The sequence below is a fragment of the Cynocephalus volans genome, chromosome 15 (assembly GCF_027409185.1).
Source record: "Cynocephalus volans isolate mCynVol1 chromosome 15, mCynVol1.pri, whole genome shotgun sequence".
Lineage (NCBI taxonomy): Eukaryota > Metazoa > Chordata > Mammalia > Dermoptera > Cynocephalidae > Cynocephalus > Cynocephalus volans.
Window position 1 is genome coordinate 73209617 of NC_084474.1, and position 27712 is coordinate 73237328.

Here is a 27712-nt window from a genome sequence, read left to right on the forward strand (position 1 = left end):
ACAAATAATTAATGCGTTGTTAGGCAGTTAATGTCCCTTCCCTTTTTGCCACATTTCCTAAAACAAAGCTTTGTCCATCAGAATATTTCCTTGAGATAGTGTACCAGAAGGGCAATTACTAAGCCAAAGGTTATAAACATTTTTATATTCTTAGTACTTATTGCAAAATTGCTTTGCAGAAAAGCTGGTTATTCTTTCCCTTTGGGTTTAACTCTGAGATAATTCTTGGTCACAAAAGAAGGAAATAAGATCATGGAGAGCATTGGGAGCATTAGTGTTCAACTCGCACAAGCAGGTAATGAATATTATGTTATGAAAAGCTCAAAGCCATGGATAGTGTTTGCACAACATATAGAAAACTGAATAAATCTCTGGTTCACAACATTTCTGGAACCTAGCATTTAAATGCAATATAACCTATTAAATTGTCAGCTCAAGTACTGAGCAGAAAGCATCTCTATTGTCTCTGCTCTTGGGATGTTTCTGCTGACCTGCACATTTGAGTGTTTAGTTCAGAGATACTTCTCAATAAACTCTTGTCACTTGAAAATAAACAGTCTGGACAATGTATGGTTCGTTTGGAATACTGAGAAAATAAACAACTGAAGATATGCTTCCTTCTTGTCTTTGTAGCCCTTTTTGGAATGTGTGATCCAGATACTTCCCTTTCTTCCCCCCAAAAGGAGGTATTATTTAAAATAAAGCAGTTTATTTGGCATATCTGGGAGATCATTTTTTGAGAAGCCACAGCAATGAATGGCTTTGGAGCCCTGCTTGGAAGGAACCAGTTTATCCTCCTGGTGCTATTTCTTTTGCAAATTCAGAGTCTGGGTCTGGACATCGATAGTCGTCCTACCACTGAAGTCTGTGCCACACACACAATTTCACCAGGACCCAAAGGTGAGGAAAGAAAACCAGAATCTTCATGTATAATAAATATGATCTCTTTCCTCATCTCTCAACCCCATCCTAGCTTCTCAATGACTTTCTCTTCTCATGCTTTCCTTCTATTTTGGAAAATCAATGGTCTCTTACTTATTTAAAGCTCTCCCTGAATGTTAGGTAAGAGAATGTTGGGAAGGGATGGAACCCTGGGGCAGGAATCCCAAAACTCACCCAGGGCAGGGGGAAATTCCATCTTTCATTCTGCTGCAGGGGAAGATGCACAATCAAGGCATTAGTCTCCAGGAATCCTTTCTTTAATAGTATCTCTACTCTTGAGCTGTTTTTATCCTGCTTCTTTCTCATGATTTTGGTAAAGCTATTTATGCAAAAGTTCAGTAAAGTAAAAATTAGATCGTAAACACATATTTTATAAATTAATGGGCTCCAGGGTTCCACTAAACAAGATAGGAAATTTTTTTGTCAAGAATTGGAAGTAGTATACAAATGAACATTTCTTTATTTGAAAGTGGAGTCTTTGGGGCTAAGTGCCTTGAGCTGAAGAATGATGCAATGCTGTAAGATTTTTTCAAGTAGAACCAAGGTCCAAATAGCTTCAAGCAACTGGTCAGTAAAAAAAAAAAAATCTGTATTCTGGTTTCATCTCTCACCCATTTGTTCTCAAAGTGGTCACTGCACTGCAGATTGGTGCACCCTTATTAGTCATTCATGCTATATTTCTCCAGGCTACAGGCTGGAAGACTGCAGCTGCTTTAAATTTTAAGTAGAAAAAAGGGTCTTTCCTAAAAAAAAAATAATATATGAAATACATTGCCCTATGCGTGTCAGTTATTTCAATGTGTATTGCTTAAAATGCATTTTTCTTAATCAGTGAATTAATTTCCCTCTTAGATTGTGATCCAAGTTTTAACCTTTGATACTGTAAAATAAATGGTAGGAGAAACAATGAGACCTTGAAGCTTCCAAATAATTTCTTGGGTGAATAAATGAATAATGTGAGGGCAAATGTTCAGAAAAGAAAGTTTCGATTAGAAATAAAGTATTTAATTAAAACCATTACTATACTTTCCAGAGTGTAGGAAACTTTGTATTATTCCTAGAATGTCATGAGAGGTGCTGAAAATTAAAGTTTTTCTTGTTTCTGCAAATGGGAGAATCCATTTGAGAATAGCACTGTTAAACAATTTTCCTTGCAAAGAACCTGCAACTTCTAAACTAGAAGAGTGGACAAAATGTTGTTAAAATGATGTTCAAAATATAATGCGTTCTAGTTTAACAATTTCATTCAGTCCAATTCATCCAACATATATTGGATACCCATTAGGTGTGAAGCGCTAATTTAGGCACAAGAATACATTAAATAATATATATTAGTGTTTTGGAGAGATCAATGATTTAGCAGAGAGAACAGAGAGCTGAAGAGATTTTCTGAGAAGGGAGCTATTGAGTTGGGCCTTAGGCATGATTCTTTTAGGAAGATGGGGAAGAAGTGCATTCCAGGGAGTGGGTAGAGTTTGGCAGAAACAAGAAAAGAAAATGTGTAGAATGTGCTTGGTAAAGAATTCCATTAATCCTCACTTTTGAGAGTTTACCAAGTATAGGAAAAATCTCAAATCCTTCCAAGAAATAGACAAGAAGTATACTTTCCAATATTTTTAAACCACTTTACTTATCACTTCAATCCATACACAATTAATAGTTGTTAAATATCAGCAGGTTACCCCTCATGAGTCTGTCTACTATTGTTGTTTTATCTAACACAAAACTTCTCCATTCCTTTAGAAACCCTGTTAAGATTTCAAACAATGAAAACCTCTTTAACTCTGTTCCTGAGCTTGTGTAGGAATTATGAGATGATTCCAAGCTATTTGCAGCAAACCTATTCTAATTTCCCTTCTTAGTAAAGATATTCCATGATTCTGGAATGTACTGAACCTGAACACCTACTAAGTCCGAAGCATCATAATAGATGCTAAGAGCTTGAAACTAAGGTAAGGAACCTGTCCTAGAACTTGTATCTACATATCAAGCTTGGTATTAGATTGCAAAGTCTCACGGTCAACACCCAGTTAACTTGTTTATTTTTCTTTGCAAACTGCCTGCACATGCACATAGAACAACATAAGCATAGTCACTGCTGCCCTTCCTCTGCTCTAGGCACTGTGCTAGATGTTGTGGGTACACCAAAAAAAACCCCTAAAAATGGCACCTTCTCTCAAAATATAAACTGCCATTTACTCTACCTGATTCCTTCATTGTACTGTAAACTTCCCCACCCCCAAACAAGGCAAATTTTTATATTTAGCTCTCCAAAAAAAGAAAAAAAAAAATGCTTAATGGCTAAGTAATCATTTTAAAGGACTGGGCTATTGCTTTTGTTCAATATATTTTTTCATAAAATGAAGCTGGTCTATATTTTTTCTCTGTAGCTAGTCATCTCATTACCATATTTACGAGCACTGCAGCACTGTGCTCGGAAACTTCTAGACACTCTGGAAAAAGACAATAAAAGGAATTTTTACTAAATTCATTTGAGAAAGTGGAAACTAAATATATTACTTAGAATTGCAGGTGAAAAACCATAAGGATAACCCACTGTAGAATATATTGACTAACATACAGACTTTTTTAACAGTATTATTTCCAAAGCATGATTCAGTGGAAAGAAATGAGTCAATCTGATTTGCAAAATGGGCCTTCATCACAGAACTGTTTTAAGAATAATAGAAGATAATCAGTAAAAGCTTTAAGCTGTGTAGACATTATAAATAGATATTTAACAAGTTCTATTTATCTTTCCTTCCTCTCCCTGTCTAAGTCTGTTGAGTAACAATTTTGTGAATAAGCACTGTTTTAGTTATCAACAATTCTTTGTTGTAAGCCATCATTATTTTTCTTTCTATTCCTTAAATTTATTATTTTATGCTGCTTAATAGAAAAATGTTTTTTTCCCCACCTTAGTGGTTTGTTTAAACAATTTATGTGAAATTCTGACCTCTAGTGGATTTACTTGAAAACGACAGGAAATTTTAACAAGAAATGTTAAAAAGAATTTTAAAACCAATAAGAAATGTTGGGATAATGCTTTACAATTTTCAGGAAACTTTAAAAAGCATTTTCTTATTTAATGTCTACAATTGCCCTAGGTGGTGGAAATTTTTTAAACTTCTACATAAGGAAACCATCCCAAAGAGGCCAAGTGGAGTGCCCAAGGTCTTCCAGTATGTGTAGTATGGACCTTCAAGTATGGACCTGCTGGCTCCAGGTCCAGGGTCATTTCATGACATCCACTAGTTTACACTAGTTATATATCAGGTTTGCAAACACAGTTACCAGCCACTTTCTGATAATAAGAAATGAATAGGACAATAAGTGCCGAAGAACATGGAGTTCACGCAACATTGCGTTGGACACTAAAATATGCTGAAAGTGATAGCATGTCTTTTCTTTGATAATTAACTTCATTACTTCATTAATTTATTTTTGGAAATTAACCCTGTGTCACCCTATTGCTTATTTTGGCTTCTGCTATCTTTTTAGTAGGAGCTTTTCTCTTTCAGTGACATTTTTGTATATGTGGTCTACAAGGCCCTCTTTAATCTGGCTTCTCCCAACTTCTCCCACATCATTTCAAACTGCTTTTCCACTTGTGGTTTTCTCTGGCCATGCTGGTCTTGTCTCTCATTCCTAACTCAGGATCTGCCTCCTGCTGCTCCTTTTGCCTGGTCCAACCTTACCCCAGATCTTCCCATGGATAGTTCCTTCTCATTGACATCTTAGCTCAAGTGATACTTGCACAGCAAGGCCCTGCCTGACTACCGCCATATTCTCTGTCATAGTTCTCAAAAATTTTATTATTTTCATAGATTTCTAGTAAGTGGAAATCTCTTGTGTACTTAGAGTCAGTCCTAGAATGCAAGCTTTGTGAAAGCAGGGCCCCTATTTATCTTGCTGAGTATGTTCTCTACTGCCTAGAAAAGTTCTTGACTCAGATTCCAGATTACTGAGCCAGGTATCATTTCATTCCACATGCTACATCATTGTCCTCACCTTTTATCATTCGCATTACACATAAAGTAATACTTCAGTTTTATAAATTAAGGTTAGTAAAGGAGTTCTGGAGGTCAATGTATAAACATGGCACAGTATTGTTTTAACTTGGTCACCTTGATATAGGTTAAGCTGCTGATTCCTTTCTGGTGACTTTCTCAGAGAGTTTAAATAAGTAGGCATTTTCCTAAAACCTTTTTATTAATTGTATTAATCCAATAGATCCTTTCATTATTCATTTTAATATATATTTTATGTATAAGGACAAAACAATATTTTAAGCGGTATGGATATTCAGAACCATTTTTCCTCTCCTTTTTCCATTGTGTAGATGCCAAGAAAACATTTTCAAGGTTAGATTGGGGGGGGTGGGGGGGGAATCAGCTCCAGTAAAAGTGTGGATAAAGATGACTCAGGAGGTACTGAATGGTAACGACTAAAAAAATAGTGTTTAATTTTAATAAGGATGTATCATTTACTCGTGCCATTTTTCTCCCCACTTTTCCTACATAATAATTTGGCTTATGACAATGGCTAGTAGGGACTTATTACTTATAGCAGTAATTAGTTGCATATTGGTAAAGACCATGTGCTTTGGAGACAGACATATATGGTTTTGAATTGGAGCTCTGCTTCTTACCTAGCCATGTGAACTTAAGCCTCAGCATGCTCATCTTTAAAATGGGATGAAGATATTGCCCACCTGAACTGCTTATTTTGAAAATTAAAACATGTTCAGGATGTCACTTAGCTATCATTATTTCTTTCACTGGCTTCCATTGCTGCTACTAGTCACCATAAGCTTCTTCTCCCACCGTATTCCTAAATAAAGGCCCATAGATTGTAATGTTGGCTCCCCAAATAGAAATCTACCAAGGAAAGGCCATGACCTTCTGCTCCTTACTGCAATTTGCTGCCTGTCTTTAGTCTCACTCCAAACTCAACTTTTATTCATCAACAGCCCATAAACTTGAAACTACTCTCTCTCTTCAGTAATATTGCCTCCTTTCTGTAGTTTTCCAAATAAGCCTGGTGTTTCTTATTAATCAAATGGGAATAACAACAGTGTAAATGCCCCTAGAATTGTAACAGAGATTAAATGAGTTAGGACACACAAAACCAAGCCTCAGTTTTCTCATCAGTAACATGGGGATGATAATAGTATAACTATGTCATAGGGTTGGGGTGAGAAAAACTGAGTTAAGCCACATGACACAGTACTTGATATAGTATCAAGAACTGTGTAAATATTACCATAGGTTGGCAAAACCAAAGGGAGAATGAGATGGTGTTTCTTGTTCTTTTGTTCTTTTTTTTTTTTTTTTCCTTTAAGGAATATTTTCCTTCATCTATTGTCTGTGCCCTAAGCAGGTTGTTCTGTTGGCTTTGGGTCATGGACAATATTATAGAGGCTAGGCACAACTTTTCTGTTTCTTAATCTTCTTGTTTATGTTTATAAAATTCTGTTTGTGGAAACTTGGCAACTCTAGTAGAATGGTTTATTAGGCCTCCCCACACCTTTTCTTGATATTCCAACCTATATTTGTCCATTTCGTGTTGCTATAACAGAATACCTGAGACTGGGTAATTTATAAAGAACAGACATTTATTTGGCTTACTATTCTGGGATAGCTGCATCCAACACGGGCCTCAGGCTGCTTCTACTCATAGCGGAAAGTGGCAGGCAGCCAGTGGGAACAAGCAGATCACATGGCGAGAGGAAGCGCGTGAGAGAGAAGGGAGATGCCAGAGTCTTTTAAACAACCAACTCTCACAGTAACCAATAGAGCAAGAACTCACTCAGGCCTCTCTCCCCCAGGGACAGCATTATCCATGCATGAGGGATCCACCCCCATAGCTCAAACAGCTCCCAGCATTGCCACATTGGGGATCAGATTTCCACGAGTTTTGGCAGGGACAACACACATCCAAACTCTATCACAACCCATAATCAATTTGTCTGTTTCTTGTGTCACATATTTGATATGCAATATCCTATAATTTTATAAAATTCTTTAAGTTTATTTTATAGCTTTCTCTGAACTTTTGGAAGAGAATTATATATACACACAGTAAAAATCTGACACTCAGAGACTCAAGTGCAGTAGCATCTAAATAATTTAAATTTTTTCAAATTATTTATTGTGATTGTATTGTTCTTGATTTTTCTTTTATTCTTTTTTCTCATTTTTTTTGATTTTTGTTTTTTTATTTTTTTGATTTTGTGATTGTTCTTGATTTAAAAACTCTAGAAAATCATTTTAGGTATCTGTGGCCACTTGACAATACTCGCACCTATTAAACAAATTATATAAACATAAATCTTTAGAATTTACAAAGGGTTTATGCATTACTTTGTTTTGGTTTCACTGACAAATATAGGGATGATTACCCCTTTTTTAAAGAGTAGGAAACTAAAGCACATTGCTCTTGCATGTAATTTGACTGCATAGTTGTGAGCAAATGTTCTGAAGAGAAATCTTAAGTCCATTCTACCTCTCTAACTATGAAGGAAGGAACCCTAATTGACTAGGGTAACGTGAAGAACTGAGATCAGTTAAATGAGATATCATCTCAGGAAAAATCAGCCATATCTTAATAAGGCAGGTCAGATGTACTGATGGTTCCAAATTCTTTGAAGAGGTGACTATTATTTTTCCTGGAGTTCGAGAACTTCTAGATTCCAAGGGTCATTTATGTGATGCCACTCAAGGATGAGTGTATGCACAAGACATTATAATACTGGGTGCAGTCAAAAATACTTACAAGAGTGTTTTTCTGACTGGCCTGAGATTAATCTAGTATCTAGAAAAAGATTTTGCCATTCAGAGTCAAAAGCTGTGACAGAGTCATTTCTCTCTTGTTAGACATCATACTTGACAACCAAATGACAGGACAAGCAGAAGGAAGAGGCCCATATGTCTAATGGGAAATTGGAAAATGGATTGTGACAGCAAGTGTGACAGTATGCTCCAGACAAAAGAGAAAGTCCCCAAAGAGACTGGGAGACTTTGCTATACCATAAAGGAGCTTCTATGGACCTCATTTATCAATGTCACCTTAGCACTATGCTTATCATTTGAATAAGTCCAACAAGGCTGGACAATGCCACCAATGATTTGGGGGCAAAGCCAGTGCTAGACTGTAGACACAAACCAAATACACTAAGATAAATTCACATAGCATATACAAAGGCAAGAAATCTGACCTGCTTTCCTAGATTGGAGTTCACCTACTAGGACTTTTTTTTTTTTTTAATTAAAATGAGCACAAAATTATGTTTAATCTGTATAGAGAAAGTTTTTCTTGTCTCCCTATTATCAGGGGGTGCAATACCATGTTGGTTTTATTTTAATGTGTCCCAATCACACTGATGTGAAGTTTTCTCCTGCTCCCTCTTCCTGATTCTCTAATATTTAAACTCTGAACAGATGAGGGCATGCAAAACTGAACCAGCATTTACTGCTGCCAAGGTGTCCCTGCATCTGCCTACAAGACTTTATTAATGGGAACTGAGTCTCTCAAAATGCATCCTATCACTGCCTGTCCTGCTGTATCCTTTTCTGTCTTACATTTAGGAGTATGGAAATATGAATGGGGAGTGAGGCGTTAGGGCACAGTATTCTGCCACATCAAAAAGCATGACTAATGCAACAGAGTTATCAGCTCAATTTTCTGGTCAGTACAGAACTTGGGTACTGGGACAGAGGTGAGCAATGGAGGAGGAACTAAGTGTTATTCTACCTGCTGTTAGGTGGACAGGATTGATTTGTTAATAAGGTAGAACACAGAATTATTTTCCCTATTCTAGCTTCAATGGCTTCAACATAAATAAAAACTGATTGTACTAGTTTGCTAACCTAATTTTCAGTGTACCTTGCATTTTCTTTTCTTTCTTTTTAGTTTTCATAATTATTTTGCAGAAGTTGTGAGATCGTTTGTATCTGAAACAACCAGCCAAATAAGAGTTTAAGCCAGAGGATTCACTGGAAGTTTTTGAGTAGAATGACGTAATTAAATTTGTTTTCAGGCAGATAATCTCTTGGCAGGGTTGAAAATAGACTGAAGGATGTGAGAAGGTCTTAGTGGGACCTAAATTAAAAACAAGAAGTGAATTAGGGCTGTTGGAATAGAGAAAAAGGAGCACACTAAAGAGGTATTTCAGAAACAAAATTGGAAGATTATAATGAGTTCTAAACTGGGTTTGAGTACCTTAGGACCTCCGAATGGAAAAGTCCAGTAGGCAGGTGGAAATCAGTATCATAAATATTTCTCAGGCATTACTTTTCCAGAAAAGGTAATCACATGACTGACATATAGCCCTGACTTACAGTTTTTATATTTTGTCTCATTTAAAGATAATCAGAAGATACTGCCATTCTCACAGATAGTTGAAATGTCTGTAGATTGAGATGTCGGTATATATAATAGCACAGTTATTACTTACACTTAATAACAATATGACTCCTTTGCTTTAAATTTGTTTCTTCCCCACTTTGTACTGAAAGGAATTTTAGACAGAATATTGTGTTACATCTATAGATTGTAGTACACATTTCAACCCCAGAAGCAGAAATCTTTTCTGGAAGCAAAAACACATGTCAGCCAAGATGTTGCAAATCTACACACCAAGGTGTGGGTTAAAAGAGGCATCCCTTCCCCTTTGTCCTCTTCTTTGTATCCCACTAATTCCTAGTGGCTAGTAATTCTACATGGCCACATGGATAGTACTGTCATAATGTACTATTTCAAGTACATTCCAGGCACTGTTCACTACATTCCAGGAACTGTTCTAAGCCTTTCGTATGCATCATTCCATTAACTCCTCACAACAAAACTGTGAGGCAGGCATTTCATTATTCTGACTTGCTGGTGAGAAAATTAGGGTTTAAAAATTTTAATGGGGTTGCTAAAATCCCACAACCAATTGGTGATGGAGCTAGGACTTGAACAAAGCACTCTGACCCCAGAACCCATACTCTTAATTACTACATTGCACTGCAGAAGTGTGCCACTTAGTCCTGGACTGACAGAACTCCTCCTTGTCTTGTTTATGCTGGCTTGGCTGAGAATGCATTTTAATAATGAAAAATATGTTAACGTGGAAAAAACTCCCTAACAAACCTTAATGTTATATTTTTCATTAAGTACAATGTTAGTTTCTTTCCCATCCCTCATCTCTTACTCAGACATGCAGTGACTGCAAAAGACTTGCAGGTCCCAAGTAGTAATTATTTTTTGAGACAAATAAGTCTGAAAACAAAGAGTATGTGCTTTGTAATTCAAGTAGGAGAGATTGTGGGATTCTCAAAATCCTGAGATTTTTTTCTTTGCTAGGTTGCATAGGAACTAGCTGAAAGGGAAATGAAGTTTATGGATCCCTGGAATTGATGGGGCACAATTAAGCAGTGGGTTAAAATCATGTTCATGCATATTAATGACCTGGCGTGAGCCCTAGAAAGCACCCCATAAATATTAGCTATTATTATTATTGACATTGATATTATTACTAGATAAATTAATCTTTTTACATATCGTATTTCCTTGCATTTTCTTAGTATACTAATATTGAAAAAAACACTTTCGTTTTATATCCATATTGGATATTTTATCTTGTCATTTGAGGGGAAAGCAATATAGATGACTATAAGCCAGGTCTCCTGATACCTGCATCATTGATCTTTCCAAAGGCTCGCCTCTTTGGATGCCAGCAAAACACACTGAAATTCCCTTTTAGTAACTTATTCATTTGTAAGACCATGTTCAGTGCCTCCTTCCCCACCAAACTGTAAGGCATCAATCATGACCTATCCAAGATGGTACCATATCCTTAGTGCACAACAACAGAGCTTGGGAGCTTGCAGAAACACGATAAATGCTTGTTCAATGAGTGAGTGAGTGAGCAAATTGTGAAGCTTTGAACAACTCTAGAATAAAGTGTAGAATATCTGCCCTTATCACAAGGAACTTACACTGTAAGTAATTGACATTAATACAAACAGTTAAATAACAATGCCTTATTTAAATAATACTGCAAGGCAGCAGCTGGAAAGTAGTTACAAGGAACCAGATGGTGAATTACCAAGGAAATAACTTTATCAATAAATTCAGAGAAATTAGACTTTAAATTGAGACAGGAGTTATGAGTGGGGCTTATAAAGGCAGAAAGGGCCATACTTCCCTTCACATTATTATTTATGTTTTAAATTGCAAGAGTATTTCCTGCTTGTCGTATATGTAACATGCATGAAGATGCACAAAATACAGATATATAAAGAAAAATCTAATGGTCTCTCTTTTCACTGCCACCTTTCCCTTTCTGGACCCATTTCTTCCATGTAATCATCATTAATAGCTTAGTATGAACCATTTTCTCTATATTTATTCTGTCTATTAATTCTTTCTTCTAAATGGTACCATATATATATATATATATATATATATATATATAAACATATTACTTCCCAAGAGACATTCTATAGATAATGTAACGTGGAGCTCAATCCATATCCAGAGAGCTTTCTCTAACTCATTATTTTTCAAATCAGCATAATAATGTATTTTTAAAACAACTTTAATAATTGTAATGTAACTGTAATCATTGTATTTTTAATCAGTCCCATTATAATTTTTTAGATTATTTACGGTTCTTGTTTTTGCTACTGCAAACATTCTTGTGTATAAATTTATTCTTACTGTTATTACTGTAAACTAGATTCCCTAAAATAAGTTAGGGTATGTATGTTTTTTATTTTGAGAGATTGTTTTGCAGAAATGTAGCAATCTACAAGGGCAAGAGCAATGAATGAGAATACTCAGCTCTCTGCATCTACTGCATCTTCGGATGCAAATCTGATGGCAAAATATAATATAGACTAATAGTGAGTCTGGGCATTTTCACCTACTATTTATTGTTTAAATTTTTGCACTATCATCTTTTTATTTCATTCATTCTTTTTTTTTTTTTTTGCAAAGCTCTTTGCATGTTAAGAATATTAAACTTTTTTTATGTCTCAGTGTTCAATTTTTTTATTGCCTAACATTTATTTGTTTATCAGTCTTGTATATTCATATGGTATCTTTAACTGTATAAAACTTTTCATTTCTCATATGGGCATATATGTCTATCTTTTCTTTTATGATTTTTTGGCTTCTTCTCTGAGCAGAAAAATTTCATGTGAAAAGAAAAGCATATGCCTTTCAGTGGAGGCAGGTATTGAAAGACATTTCCATGAACAATGAATAAATAGATTGAACAGAAACAGAAGGTTATGCAAGTCAACGTCAGAAAATAATGCAGAAAGTCCCATTGATTCCAGTCTGTGAAAGCCCACATACTAGATTAATTAGTTTGAACTTGGCCTATAAGCAAGGAAAAACTGTTGAAATGTTTTAAATGGGGCTGTAGCATGATAAAAATGTGATTTTATAAAAGTTAACTTGCAAGAAGGTTTGGAAAAGTGGATTTCCTATCCAGGGGAACTAATATTTCAACAAATATTTATTAAACAGACACAATTCTAGGTACTTGGAGTACATCAATGAATAAAAAATCATAAAGACCATCTAGGAATCACTTGTAAGGAACACAGGTTACAGCATGAGCACAGGAAGAAGTAAAATAATGGCAGTAGTGATGGGAGAAAAAAAGAAATGATGGACGTGAGAAAAATTAAGAATCAAGATGGAAGTGAGAAAGGGCGGACAATCGAAGCCTATTTGAATATTGAGGCTGGGAAATTAAAGCACGGAAGTTACATTGGGTGACAAAGGTAAATTAAAGAGGAAACAGAAATATGGGTGGAAAGTAGCTGTAGAGTTCTGTGTATTTGCCTGGGTTGCCTTGCTAGATTATGGGCCATCACCAGAGATCTACCAGAAGACTGAGGTCAATTCATTAATCAGCCATTATTGAGAATGACTTTTCAATCAATTATAAATTCATTTGCTGTATTGTCATTACATTTGCATTTATCCATCTTGTCTTTAAGGATGTTACTCCTATTATTCCGAAAGCATTTATTGAGCAAACACCTACTGCATCTCAGATTCTGTGCCAAGTGCTAAGAACACAAAGAAAACAATGTATCGTGTTGACCTGTATCATGGTGCACAACACAATGTGGTGGATTCTAGGAAGTGTAAGAGGAATACCATTTAGGGAATGAGTTTAATTCTGACTTTAGAAGAGAGAGATGGAGACAGGAAAGTCTGTACCTAGAAGACCCCTTGGTTGAGGAGAAAACTCATGAGCTGTATCTATAAGGTACAAGGAGTTCAACAGAAGATAAAAATCCAAATGAACTTTTATTGGTGAGGATATTTTAGCACCACCCTTCTCGAATATAATGACAAGTTTGTATTATATTTTCTTTGCATTTACTGTGGAATATAAGTTTATTCAGATGGAGCCCAGTCCAAGAAATCCCAATTCCTTTTTCTTGGCAAAGAATAGAGGAGAGTTTCAGATGTGGGCGGGTAGAGAGAGGTGTTTCCTCCTTCGTGCTTCCATAGCAGTGACTCTTTCAGCATTTGTTATAGATGCCTTTGTGCCCATCTTCTCCTGAGGCTTTGGCCTTCTCACAGGAAGGAACCATAATCATTGTCTAGTAATTGTATTAAGAAGGAAATTCGTGTTTGCAAGTGAAATCAATCAACACAAATCAAGCTTGCACTGGTTAATCAAACAAATGGAGTTGAGAAGGGGGATGTATGGATTCATGTAACAGGGAGAGATTCAAGTTAAGTTAGCTCTAGGTGCTCAGGTGATATGTTATTGACTCAGTCCTCACACCTTGGCTGTTCTTTCCTCTGTAATGACTTCACTGTACAGCAAGTTCTTTCTTTGTGGTGTTAAAATAGTTGCAAGTACTTCAATGATAGTTTATCTGCTCTGCTATCCCTGCAAAAAGAGCAAGTCTCCATTTTTTGAGACTTCTAACTCAAATTCTTAAATCGAGACTTAGGAACTCTCATTGAGTTATATGTCAATTGCTGAATGAATTTTCATGGATAATGTCCAAACCATATAAATTGAGATTGAGTGAGTGTGGTTTACTACACACACATAAAATTGTGGCATTGTTACCAGAAGCACATCTATTGAAAGCTATATTGGTGGTTCAGTGAGGGCACCCTCGATAACAAAGGATTCTTTTATGAATTTTACCATCCATAATCTCACCTAATCTTTAAGTAATTCCATGGGAAAAGGGTCATCGTCTCCATTTTCCAGGATAGGAAACTGAAGCAGAGAGATAATTTGGTATAAGATTTAATTTGAATTTAAATAATTTATTGAATAATTTGATGTTATTTAATAGAGCAATTAAAATTCAAGTATTTATTAACTTCAATTACTTATTAAACTAAAGTATACATTATTTAGTGAGCTATTACATGGCTGATTTAGGATTTGAGCCTAAGTCTGTGTGACTATAAAATTCCTGTTCTGTCTATTGCAGTAAGCTTCCAGAAGGAACTTGAATGAATGTCCTGTTTGCTAATACTGGTAGTCATGTGGTTTCTGAAGGTGGAGTCTCTTGGCAAAACACATCTCTGTAAAGAGTTGCCATCTCCTTTATAAGATTCTCCGTGGGACAGCTTTCCAATTTAAAGGCATTCCTTCCGTTTCCTATAAACTAAGATGCAGTTGGTTCTTTGTGACCATATCCATGAGCTTCATCAATATATCATCTCACCTTTCCAGGAACTACTGCTGCCTTCTGTGAATGACCAGTGGAAATTTGTTTTCTTTCAACCACTCTGTTCCAAGGCTGTTTCTTGATTTTCTAGTAGTTCTCTGAAAAGATAAAATGGAATTATTTGTCATGATTTCTTTCAAACTGCTTAGGCTTACTCTTCTGAATTTCTGCTTCTCTGAGTTCTCACTTCTTTTTTTTTTTTTATTAGACTATATATAGCACAGCAGTATGTGCTCAAGATAAATGAGATCACAGAACTCCATGAAGGTGATTTTAGCACATACCTACATCCCATTATAAAAATACAATTGATAAAATGATAATATGTTTATAGGAGACTATTCTTACCTTTTAGAGACACTCACTAAAGTATTTTAAAAAGATATATCTGTAGTTTACTTTTTAAAAATAAATTGGCAAAAACAAACAGATGAAGCAACATCAATACGCTAATTGTTAAATCTTAGTAATGGGAGTATATCCCTATGTCTTTAATTGTGTGAAAATTTTCATAGTAAGGAGTACAAAGGTGAGGTCAAGATGGTGGAAGAGGAGAGCTGCCTGCTGCTTTTCCGCCAGGAGTAGAAGCAGCCTGAGGCCCACGCCAGATGCAGCTGTAGCAGAATCGGCGCAAAGGAATGGCTTTGAAAGGGTGTCTTTACCCTGCCAAGAACCGGGAATCTTCCCCCAACCCGCGCCCGCGTCACAGCCGCAGCCGCAGAGGTGGAAACATGGAGGCCTGAGCTGGTGTGTGTCACCCTGGGCTGCAGCGGTGACCACGGCTTCTGACCCCCTCCCCCACCCACGCATCCCTGGAGCTGGAAGCGAATCAACCCGCGGCTGAGACAGGGAGATGTCCAGCGGGAGAGGCAGAAGTTCCACGGAGACCACACGCCCTGCGGGGCCGCCACTGTGTGATCCAACAGGTAGGCTTCGCTGCCTCCAACCAGCTTCATTCCCAGCCCAGCCCAATGCACACAGAGTGGGGAGACGTCCGGCAGGGGAGGCGGGAACTCCACAGAGTCCACGCTGCTGCCACAGCAATCCAGCAGCAGGTAGGCTTCACCACCGCCACCGGGCTCCATCCCAAGCCCGGCCTAGTGCACACAGAGCAGGGAGACATCCTGCAGGGGAAGGGGAAGCTCTGCAGAGACCACACACTCTGTGGTGCCTCGGCGCATCCCAGCAGCCCGGACCAGAGTGCACCGAACAGGGAGTCACTGAGGTAGCGATACCAAATTGGCAACCACAGCAACATCTTAGTCAGTCAATAGTGTCAAACCTGTGGACTGTGAAACCCCCTGCCACAATGAATAAACATCAAAGAAAACATACCAGAAATACGAAAAATCAAGAAAGTACACCACCAAAAGATAATAAATCTCAAGCTCTAGATCCTATAGAACAAGAAGCCCTTGAAATGACTGACAAGGAATTTCGAGTGATAATTCTAAGGAAACTGAATGAGATGCAAGAAAACTCAGCTAGACATCATGATGAAATGAGGAAAAGTATACAGGACCTGAAAGAGGAAATGTACAAGGAAATCAATGCCCTGAAAAAAAATGTAGCAGAACTTGCCAAACTGAAGAAGTTATTCAGCGAAATAAAAAAACACAACGGAGAGCTTAACCAACAGTCTTGTGGAAGTTGAAGAGAGAACCTCTGAACTTGAAGATGGGCTGTTTGAAATAACACAAGCAGACAAAAAAAAAAAAAGAATAAAAGGCATTGAAGAAAATCTGAGAGAGCTATCAGATAACCTTAAGCGCTCAAATATCTGAGTCATGGGTATTCCAGAAGGGGAGGAAAAAGGAGATTGCATTGAAAACATATTCAACAAAATCGTGGCAGAAAACTTCCCAGGTATAGGAAAAATCACAGATCTTCAGATCCAGGAAGGTCAACGATCTCCAAATATATTCAACTCAAAAAGGTCTTCTCCAAGACATGTTATAGTCAAATTGGCAAAACTCAAAGACAAAGAGAGAATCCTAAAAGCTGCAAGAGAGAAGCATCAAATCACCTATAAGGGAGCCCCAATCAGGCTAACATCAGACTTTTCATCACAAACCCTAAAAGCTAGAAAGGAATGGGATTATATATTCAAAATACTAAAAGACAGAGGTTGTCAGCCAAGAATAATCTACCCTGCAAGGCTATCCTTCCGAAATGAAGGGCAAATAGTATAATTCTCAGACAAACAAAAACTGCGGGAGTTCACCACCACATGACCACCCTTACAAGAAATCCTCAAGGGAGTACTGGGTTGGGCTCCTGAAAAATAACTACCACTACCATAAAAACCCAAGAAAAATCTAAAGCCACTAGTATAATAAAAATGGCATTCATGAAGAGAAAACAAACAAACAAAAAGGCTATCTACAACCTAAGGAACAGACAAACAGAGAAAACAAACAGTAAATCAGAAAGCAAGGAACAAAAGACACCTAAGAGAACCAAACAACAATCAACAAAATGCTAGGAAGAAATCAACACTATTCAATAACAACTCTTAATGTTAAAGGCTTAAATTCCCCAATCAAAAGACACAGACTGGCTGACTGGATTAAAAAGGAGGACCCAACTATATGCTGCCTTCAAGAGACCCACCTCACCCATAAAGACTCACATAGACTAAGAGTGAAAGGATGGAAAAAGATTTACCATGCAAACAGAAAAGAAAAATGAGCTGGAGTAGCTATTCTTATATCTGACAAAGTAGACTTTGAACTAAAAACCATAAAAAGAGACAACGAGAGACACTACATAATGATAAAAGGACTGATCCATCAAGAAGACATAACAATCGTAAATATGTACGCACCCAATGTTGGAGCAGCCAGATTTATAAAACAAACTCTATTAGACCTAAAGAAGGAAATAGACACTAATACCATAATAGCAGGGGACCTGAACACTCCACTGCCAATAATGGACAAATCATCTAGGCAAAGAATCAGCAGAGAAACACAAGATCTAAACAATACTCTAGGCCAATTGGACTTGACAGATATCTACAGAACATTCCACCCAACAACCTCAGAATATTCATTCTACTCATCAGCACATGGATCATTCTCCAGGATAGATCACATATTAGAACATAAATCAAGTCTCAACAAATTCAAAAAAATTGGAATTATCCCATGTATCTTCTCAGACCATAATGGATTAAAACTAGAAATCAATGACAAACGAAATTCTGGAAACTATACAAACACATGGAAATTAAACAGCATTCTACTTAATGACATATGGGTCCAAGAAGAAATCAAGCAGGAAATCAAAAAATTTACTGAAACTAATGAAAACAATGATACATAATACCAAAACCTGTGGGATACTGCAAAAGCAGTATTAAGGGGGAAATTTATTGCATTAAATGCTCACCTCAGAAGAATGGAAAGATGGCAGTGAACAACCTAACACTTCACCTTAAAGATCTAGAAAAACAAGAACAATCCAAACCTAAAGTTAGCAGATGGAAAGAAATCATTAAGATCAGAGCAGAACTTAATGAAATTGAAACCCAAAAAACAATACAAAAGATCAATGAATCAAAAAGTTGGTTTTTTGAAAAGATAAATAAAATCGACAAACCATTAGCATGGCTAACAAAAAAAAGAAGAGAGAAGATTCAAATAACAAAAATTAGAAATGAAAAAGGTGATATTACAACTGATTCATCTGAAATACAAGGAATCATTCGAGACTACTATAAACAACTATACACCAACAAGTTTAAAAATCTGGAGGAAATAGATAAATTTCTGGACACACACAAGCTCCCAAAACTGAGCCATGAAGATATAGAAAATCTGAACAGACCAATAACAATAAAGGAGATTGAGGCTGTTATCAGAAAGCTCCCAACAAAGAAAAGCCCAGGACCAGATGGATTCACAGCAGAATTTTACCAAACATTCAAAGAGGAATTGACACCAATTCTTTACAAACTATTCCAAAAGATTGAAACAGATGCAAGTCTTCTGAACTCTTTCTATGAAGCAAACATCATCCTGATACCAAAACCAGGTAAAGATATAACCAAAAAAGAAAACTACAGGCCGATATCCTTGATGAATATAGATGCAAAAATCCTCACTAAAATACTAGCAAACAGAATACAGCAACACATACGAAAAATTATTCATCACGATCAAGTGGGATTCATCCCAGGGATGCAAGGTTGGTTCAACATACGCAAATCAATAAAGGTGATATACCATATTAATAAATTCAAACACAAGGACCATATGATCATCTCTATAGATGCTGAAAAAGCATTTGATAAAATTCAACACTCATTCATGACAAAGACCCTCTATAAGTTAGGTATAGAGGGAAAGTATCTCAACATATTTAAAGCCATATATGATAAACCCACTGCCAATATCATCCTGAATGGGGACAAGCTGAAAGCTTTTCCTTTAAGAACAGGAACTAGACCAGGATGCCCACTCTCACCACCCCTATTCAACATAGTGTTGGAAGTACTAGCCAGAGCAATCAGAGAAGAGAAGGAAATAAAGGGTATCCAGATTGGAAAAGATGAAGTCAAACTGTCCCTGTTTGCAGATGACATGATCCTATATATCGAACAGCCTAAAGCCTCTACAAAAAAACTCTTGGAGTTGATAAATGACTTCAGCACAGTAGCAGGATACAAAATCAACACACAAAAATCAGTAGCATTTTTTTTCTCCAATAGTGAACATGCAGAACGAGAAATCAAGAAAGCCTGCCCATTTACAATAGCCACCAAAAATATAAAATACTTAGGAATTGAGTTAACCAAGGAGGTGAAAAATCTCTATAATGAGAACACAAACCACTGCTGAGAGAAATTAGAGAGGATACAAGAAGCTGGAAAGATATCCCATGCTCCTGGATTGGAAGAATCAACATAGTGAAAATGTCCATACTACCCAAAGTGATATACAAATTTAATGCAATCCCCATCAAAATTCCAAAGACATTTTTCTCAGAAATGGGAAGAACTATCCAGACATTTATATGGAATAACAAAAGACCATGCATAGCCAAAGCAACGCTGAGCAAAAATAATAAAGCTGGAGGCATAACACTACCTGACTTTAAACTATACTACAAAGCTATAATAACCAAAACAGTATAGTACTGGCATAAAAACAGACACACTGATCAATGGAATAGGATAGAGAATCCAGAAATCAAACCACACACCTACAGCTATCTGATCTTTGACATAGGCACCAAGCCTATACACTGGGGAAGAGACTACCTCTTTAGTAAATGGTGCTTGGAGAACTGGATATCAATATGCAGGAGAATGAAACTGGACCCATACCTTTCACCATACACTAAAGTCAACTCAAAATGGATTAAAGAATTAAATATAAACCCTGAAACAATAAAACTTCTTAAAGAAAACATAGGAAATAGGACTGGACAGAGACTTCATGAATATGACCCCAAAAGCTCAGGCAACCAAAGGAAAAATAAACAAATGGGATTATATCAAACTAAAGAGCTTCTGCACAGCAAAAGAAACAATTAACAGAATTAAAAGACAACCAACAGAGTGGGAGAAAATATTTGCAAAATATACCTCTGACAAAGGATTAATATCCAGAATATACAAGGAACTCAAACAACTTTACAAGAAAAAACAAGCAACCCAATTAAAAAATGGGCAAAAGAGCTAAGGAGGCATTTCTCTAAGGAAAATATACAAATGGCCAACAGACATATGAAAAAATGCTCAACATCACTCAGCATCCGGGAAATGCAAATCAAAACTACACTGAGATACCATCTCACCCCAGTTAAGATGGCTAAAATCCAAAAGACTCTGAACGATAAATGCTGGCGAGGTTGCGGAGAAAAAGGAACTCTCATACATTGTTGGTGGGACTGCAAAATGGTGCAGCCTCTATGGAAAATGGTATGGAGGTTCCTCAAACAATTGCAGATAGATCTGCCATATGACCCAGCTATCCCACTGCTGGGAATATACCCAGAGGAATGGAAATCATCAAGTCGAAGGTATACCTGTTCCCCAATGTTCATCGCAGCACTCTTTACAGTAGCCAAGAGTTGGAACCAGCCCAAATGTCCATCATCGGATGAGTGGATATGGAAAATGTGGTATATCTACACAATGGAATACTACTCAGCTATAAAAACGAATGAAATACTGCCATTTGCAACAACATGGATGGACCTTGAGAGAATTATATTGAGTGAAATGAGTCAGGCACAGAAAGAGAAATACCACATGTTCTCATTTATTGCTGGGAGCTAAAAATAAATAAATAAATTCACACACACACACACACACACACACACACACACACACACAAACTGGGGAGGTGGGGGGAAGAAGACATAACAACTACAATTACTTGAAGTTGATACAACAAGCAAACAGAAAGGACATTGTTGGGAGGGAGGGGGGAGAGGGAGGAGGGAGGGAGGATTCGGTAATGGGCCACAATAATCAACCACATTGTATATTGACAAAATAAAATTAAGAAAAAAATGAAAAAAAAAAAAAAAAGGAGTACAAAGTCACATAGTCTACTGAAAAAATAAGTAATGATTATAGCTTAGGGGTTGAGAAAGTAAATACAAAGGAATAATCACTTTTTTATTATTATACATACATGTGTGGTACAACACTGATTTTCAATAATTGTGTAGAATGTGTGGTGGTTAGATCTGTATAGTTAGCTTATTCATCATTAGAATATGCAATCATTCTTTGTGCCTGCTGACCAATTCCTCCTTAGCCCCCCTCCCTTTCCCCTTCCCCTTTTCCACCTCTATTTTTCTAAAGTATTACTGTGATTGTTGTTTCTTTCTTTCTTTCTCTCTGTCTCTCTTTATTATTCATTTGTTTATTTATGGATTCAGCTCCCAGCTATAAGTGAAAATATGCAGTATTTCTCTTTCTGTACCTGAGTTGTTTCGCTTAGGATAATTTTCTCCAGGCTCATCCATGTTGTTACAAATGGTAGAATTTCATTCTTTTTTATGGCTGAGTAGTATTCCATTATGTATATATACACCACAATTTCCTTATCCGGTCATCCATCAATGGACATTTAGGTTGATTCCATCACCTAGTTATTGTAATTAGAGCTGCAATAAACATGGGAGTGCAGGTATCTCTTCAACCTCATGTTTTCCAATCCTCTGGATATATCCCCAGGAGGGGGATTGCTAGATCATATGAAAGTTCTATCTGTAGTTGTTTAAGGAACCTCCATACTGTTCTCCATAATGGCTGTACTAATTTACAGTCCCACCAACAGTGCAGGAGGGTTCCTCTTTCTCCACATCCTTACCAGCATTTGTTATTCTCTATCTTTTTTATAATAGCCAGTCTTACTGGGGTGAGGTGATACTTCCAAGTGATTTTGATTTGCATTTCCCTGATGATTAGTGATATTGAGCATTTTTTCATATGCCTGTTGGCCATTTGTACATCTTCCTTTGAGAAATGTCTATTCAGCTCCTTCGCCCATTTTTTAATTGGATTATTTTGGTTTTTTGCTGTAAAGTTGTCTGAGCTCTTTGTAGAAATCAACCCACATATTTACAGCCAACTGATCTTTAACAAAGGCACCAAGAACATACATTGGGGAAAAGACTGTCTCTTCAATAAATGGTGCTGGGAAAACTGGGTATCCATTTGTAGAAGACTGAAACTCTATCTGTACCTTTCATCATATACCAAAATCAACTCAAAATGAATTAGAGACCTAAATATAAGGCCTGAAACTTTAAAATTCTCAAAGAAAACATAGGGGAAATACTCCAGGATTTAGGACTGGGCAATGACTTTATGCATTACACCCCAAAAGCACAGGCAACAAAAGAAAAAATAAACAAATGGGATTATATCAAACTCAAAAGCTTCTACACAGCAAAGGAAACAATCAATAGAGTGAAAAGACATCCTACGGAATGGCAATAATCACTTTTATACTTCCCTTCTATTCTCATTAAAGCAAAAACAGATGAGTTTAGCAAATGAGGCAGGCTGAACACTTTTCCTTTAATCCACAACAATCTTATGAGGTAGGGATTATTTTCCCCATTTTTAGGTGAGGAAACTGAAAACTCGGAGAAATGAAATGGCTTGCTCCAAAATACTCTTAACAGTGCAATGCACTCCCTTTACCCTAGGAGAGCTGTGTGGAAGTGACCAAGTTGGAAGAACCCAGGACAGATGGAGTTGGGGGAGGTGATGGCACCAGACGGGCTGATAAACTGGGTTAATGGGGAGAAGACACACAACAGCAGGTCCCAAGGAGGCCGAAATATTTTAGCAAAATGATGAGGTTATGAATGGGGAAGAAAAGTACTTGGGGGTAGGGTGACACATCATGCTAGTGTACCAGGTATATATGAGAGGTCTGTGGAATAGTTGATATGACTGTTGAAATTCTCAAGAACGAGGATGCAGTTGGCCTGTATGGAAAGAAGACGTGATTAGGGGTGAGAAGGATATACATTAGGCAAGAGTTCTTGCCTCATTAATAAAGCACATCATGCCACTATCCGACTCAGTTCTGAGACTGATCAGGAGAAAAATTGCTAACAACTTCCCCAAGTCTATAAGATTACTTTGGCTATGATCCTTAGCATTTCCAAAATGAATTCACTAATTTTTAATAATTACTTCCTCTGAGTACAGGGTGCCGACCTGTGTCCAGTATTTAATTTCAAACTAGAATTCAATTTTAATTAATTGTTTGTTTAAAAAAAAAAGTCCTCCTTAAGAAAATTTGGTCAAGTGTGTGCTGTGCTGGAATTCTCCTTATGGCTTTGGGAAGCTAAAACAAATCATTTTTGTAGAATTGAAATTAGTTTATTTCAGTTTATAGTTTTTCATTCACTTTTCAAATGTAAGTGGCTATTTTTAAATGAAGGAAAGGAAGTCTAAATTGTCCTTCTAATCCAATGAAGCATTGCCAAAAGGATAAAAGCAGATGACTGTGAGCCATGTGGGGGATCCTTTCCAAAGCTTGCTTTTATATCTCCCCTCTGTTCTCATTAAAGCAAGTCCCAAAGATCAAATGAACGCAGAACCCAAGCTGAAGGCAAGGACACAAGTTGTTTACTTTGTCCCTGTCAGCAGCCAGCTCACCACCTGGCAGGGATGCAGTCACACAGGTCACAAGAATAATAATCCCGTTTTCACCCTTCCAGATCTCCATCAGGAGCCACCAGGGAGCAGCAGATGACTAAGTCACTCACCTGATGCCTCCAGTGAGCCACTTGCTTGAAAATGAATGGGAAGCCAGAAAAGAGGATTTTGAATGTTATAACCACATGGAAATGATAAATTTGATAGACATGCTAGCTATTCTGATTAGATCATTATACAATACATGCATGTGTAGAAACAACAAACTGTACACCATTAATGTGTACAATGAATAAATAAATAAATACATACATACATAAATACATAAACAAACAAACAAACAAACAAACAAATAAATAAATAAAATCCACATATTGAAGTCCTAAAAGAAAAAGGAAATCAATGGAAAAGCTTATAGGAAGGAAGGGAAATAACAAGGGCATCAATAATTCACATCCGTGTGGCTTTGTGATCCACAAAGTGCTTCACATACATGCTCATTTTTGATCTTGCCTTTTAGTGAGCAGGACATGCATCCTTAGTCCAGTTGTACAGAATAACATTTCAAGATCCAGAAACCTTAGGACAAGATCTGTCACAAATCCTTCAGCTTGTTCAGAACATAGCTTTTGAAGGCAAATGCCCTGGTTTGAATCCTGGCTTTCCACTTGTGAGCTGTGTAACCCTGTAGGAGTTCCTTGACCTGTCTTTAACCCCATTTAATCTGTGAAGTGGAGCTAAGAATAGTATCCATCTCAAAGTGTGCTGTGGGATCAAATGAAAGAATCTATGTCAAGTAATAAGAACAGTGTTGGCACATAGTATTCAATAAACGCTATTATTACATTTACAAAATATTTTATGGTTCTCAGAAAATATATCCCAGTTCACCTACACTTACTAAGTGTCAGCCAGGCACTGTGCTAAATTCTAGGGATGCTGCAATAAATCACTATGATCCAAGCCATCCTTCACGTCACAGAGGGATGCAAAGAATAAGCAGAAACAAACCAGTACAGTCAGTCTAAATGGATATTTCAAACAACAGAGGTAATTAGAGGGAGAAGTTGGCCCAGCCCAGGAGTGCTAGGAGGCTTTCCTGAAAGAAAACACCTTTATAACTTTACCTTTGCTAAAAACCCTCTGGAAAAAAAAGGTATTATTTTGTTTATTCTACAAGTGAGTAAAACAAGGTTCAGAAAAACTAAAGGACTTCCCAAGGTCTCTCAGCTAGTAAGTGGCAAAGCTGGGTCTCAATTATGCAACCACCTCAAGGATGCATTTCCTGTGAATTAAGTCATTGGGATAATAAGATTTTTTTTCTTTTTTCCCCAAATCTTTCTAGTTTAAAAAGGAACAAAAACTGTCATTCTTTCTGCATGTACCTTTTTCTCCCTGAAAAATTTGGCAAATTGCCAAATTCTCTAAACTCTACCATCTGCTGAGGGTCACAGAAGCCCAGGCTGAAAAGGACAACTGTCTACAGTTAGGGATCTGCAGAGGAAGAAACATATACATTGTTGAATCCTCATTCAACCACTAACAAGCTCTATGATACAATAGGCAAGCAACCTAACCTCATAAAGTCTCATTTTTCATTATAAAATGGAGCAATAATAGTTTCCACCTCCTCGAATTGCTATGATGATTACCTGTCAAGTCCTTTCAACACAGTGGTTGGCATAGATTATAGTTGCTTGATAGACATTCATTGTTAACTTTAGCAAGAAAAATGCCACCTAGTCTACCCTCTGGTCTGATCTATGCCTTCTTTTTTGAAAGCCTTCCCTGGAAGGAGGCTATAGCTTCCCTTGTGAGGTATACCAATGCTTGACCAATCCCACAGCCTGTACATACATTCCATACATTGCTCATGCTTTCACTTAAAATTTTAACATTCTGCTCCCAGAAAAAAATAGAGAATTTTTAGTCATGCTTTTTCTGGATAAATTAATGAACATCTCAACTTTCTCTCCCCCCTAATTGTCCAATCCCAGGAACTTCATTTTGTCTTTGTAAGTTTTTGTTTCTCTTTCTTTCCTCTGGTGATAGACAGGATTCTTTCATGTCCTGAGATTGCTGTGGTGACAATGTAGGTATCTGGTCATAATATTGTGTGTGTTGTGCTCTTTATTTTCAAAGCACATTCACATGCTTACCTCATTGATCCTAAAACAACTGGATGAGGTGGAGGGACAGACCTTGTCCCCACATTAACGGTGTGAAAACTGAAGCATAAAGGAAGTAACAGCAATAGCCACCATTGCTAAGCACTGATTGCATCCCAGGTCTTCTATGCATATTATCTTATTTGAACTTCTTAAAAAGCCCACTCTAGTAAATGTTATTAGTTCAATTTGCAGGAGAGAAAAGTGAGACTCAGAGAGTAAAGTCATATATTCACGTTCCTCCAGATAGTGAGTGGTAGAGATGAGACTCAAGTCTAGGTCTGTCTTACTCCAACGTCAAAAGCCCCATCACTGACCTATTGAAGATTTGCTCAACCCATCAGAGACTAACTATTAAATCCAGGACTCCTGATTCACTGTCCAGGGTATCTTTTGGTAAGACTATTTATTCAGTCCTCTTTGATCATTCAAGTGCAGGAGCTACACCCACCCATGACTAAGGTGCTGCTCACACAGGACTGCTTTGCAGCTACTCCCCATTTTCAGACTCCTGTTCCTAGTGCCTCGGTCCATGCCCTCAATTTGAGTTTTTCAAGCATGCATTCAGAGAGTAGTAAATTTATTTCTATTTATCATTTATATATATATATATATATAAATGTAAATTATCTATATCAATGTAAACTGTATATATAAATCATGCTTCAAGAATTAGCCAGATTTTACTGCAAGAATAAAGATTTGCCAGGCCAAAACAACTTTTCAGGGATTCAACAGCAAGGATATTTCTTCAAAGAGAGTTGAATGTGGAGAAAAGTAAAAGAAAACATATACTGGAAGTTTCTTCTTCTTACTTAAATGTCCAGTTCATGTGACCTATGTACATACCCACATCCTAGTTGTAAGACACTCACTGAGCTGGAATGGACTCTAACCACGTGCACCTTACCCTGGCGAGTATGTGCTTATGTGACTATCTGAGCGGCTCACTCTCTCATTTTGTTTCAAAGGAGATGATGGTGAAAAAGGAGATCCAGGAGAGGAGGGAAAACATGGCAAAGTAGGACGCATGGGACTGAAAGGTAAGTCAAATGATATGAAATTGACACTGTCACGTCAGAATTGCTCTTCTCTCTCTCTTGGCCCCTGCCCTAGAAATGAGCAGCTTTCATAATGCTCTCTGCCCCAAAGATGCATAAAATGTGTTTCTCACCATCCCAGAGCTCCTATGAGATCGCCTGTCCACAAGACTTGGATACGTTTCTCACGCTGCAGTCTTAGGGATGGCTGCAGCGAGGCAATCTAGGAGACCCAGGGAATAGCAGTCTCTGGGGTTATCTAAGAAACTATGAGTTTTAGAAACACAGCTGTGTTCCTAGCTGTGTCTCCCCTCAGAAGCCACTGCTAGGCAACTTTCACTGGCTGGCCTAGAGGTTAAGGAGGAAAATAAAAAGGAGCAGAAAGTTGCCTATCCATTGATATATACACATTTCCCCAATATCTCTTTATTTCTTTAGCTCCTCTTTTCTTATACAAGGAATAACACAGTGGGGCAATTGGCTGGATATGGAGGGAGTAGGATCAAAGATGATGAGAATAACACAAAGGCTATTAGAAAATGCTTTCACTCACGAAGCTGAGAGTAAACCTCGCCAAAACATAGCTCTGGACTGTGACGTGTAAGCATGTGCCTTCTGAATACCTGAAATATTCCCTGGCACCTGCCACAAGATGGTTGCCCTAGACCACTTATTTTAAAATCTTGAGTAATTTAAAGGGCAGAA

At 37.2% G+C, this 27712-nt stretch overlaps 1 protein-coding gene across 1 annotated transcript in view; it reads left to right on the forward strand.

Annotated features, from left to right (window-relative positions):
* The first annotated feature begins 752 nt into the window (after positions 1-752).
* Positions 753-27712, forward strand: part of COLEC10 (collectin subfamily member 10) — a 45593-nt gene continuing 18633 nt past the window's right edge. Inside the window, exons 1-2 of the mRNA XM_063079071.1 lie at positions 753-900; positions 26939-27010. Coding sequence (XP_062935141.1) covers positions 753-900; positions 26939-27010 — 220 coding nt within the window. The remainder of the gene's footprint in view (positions 901-26938; positions 27011-27712) is intronic.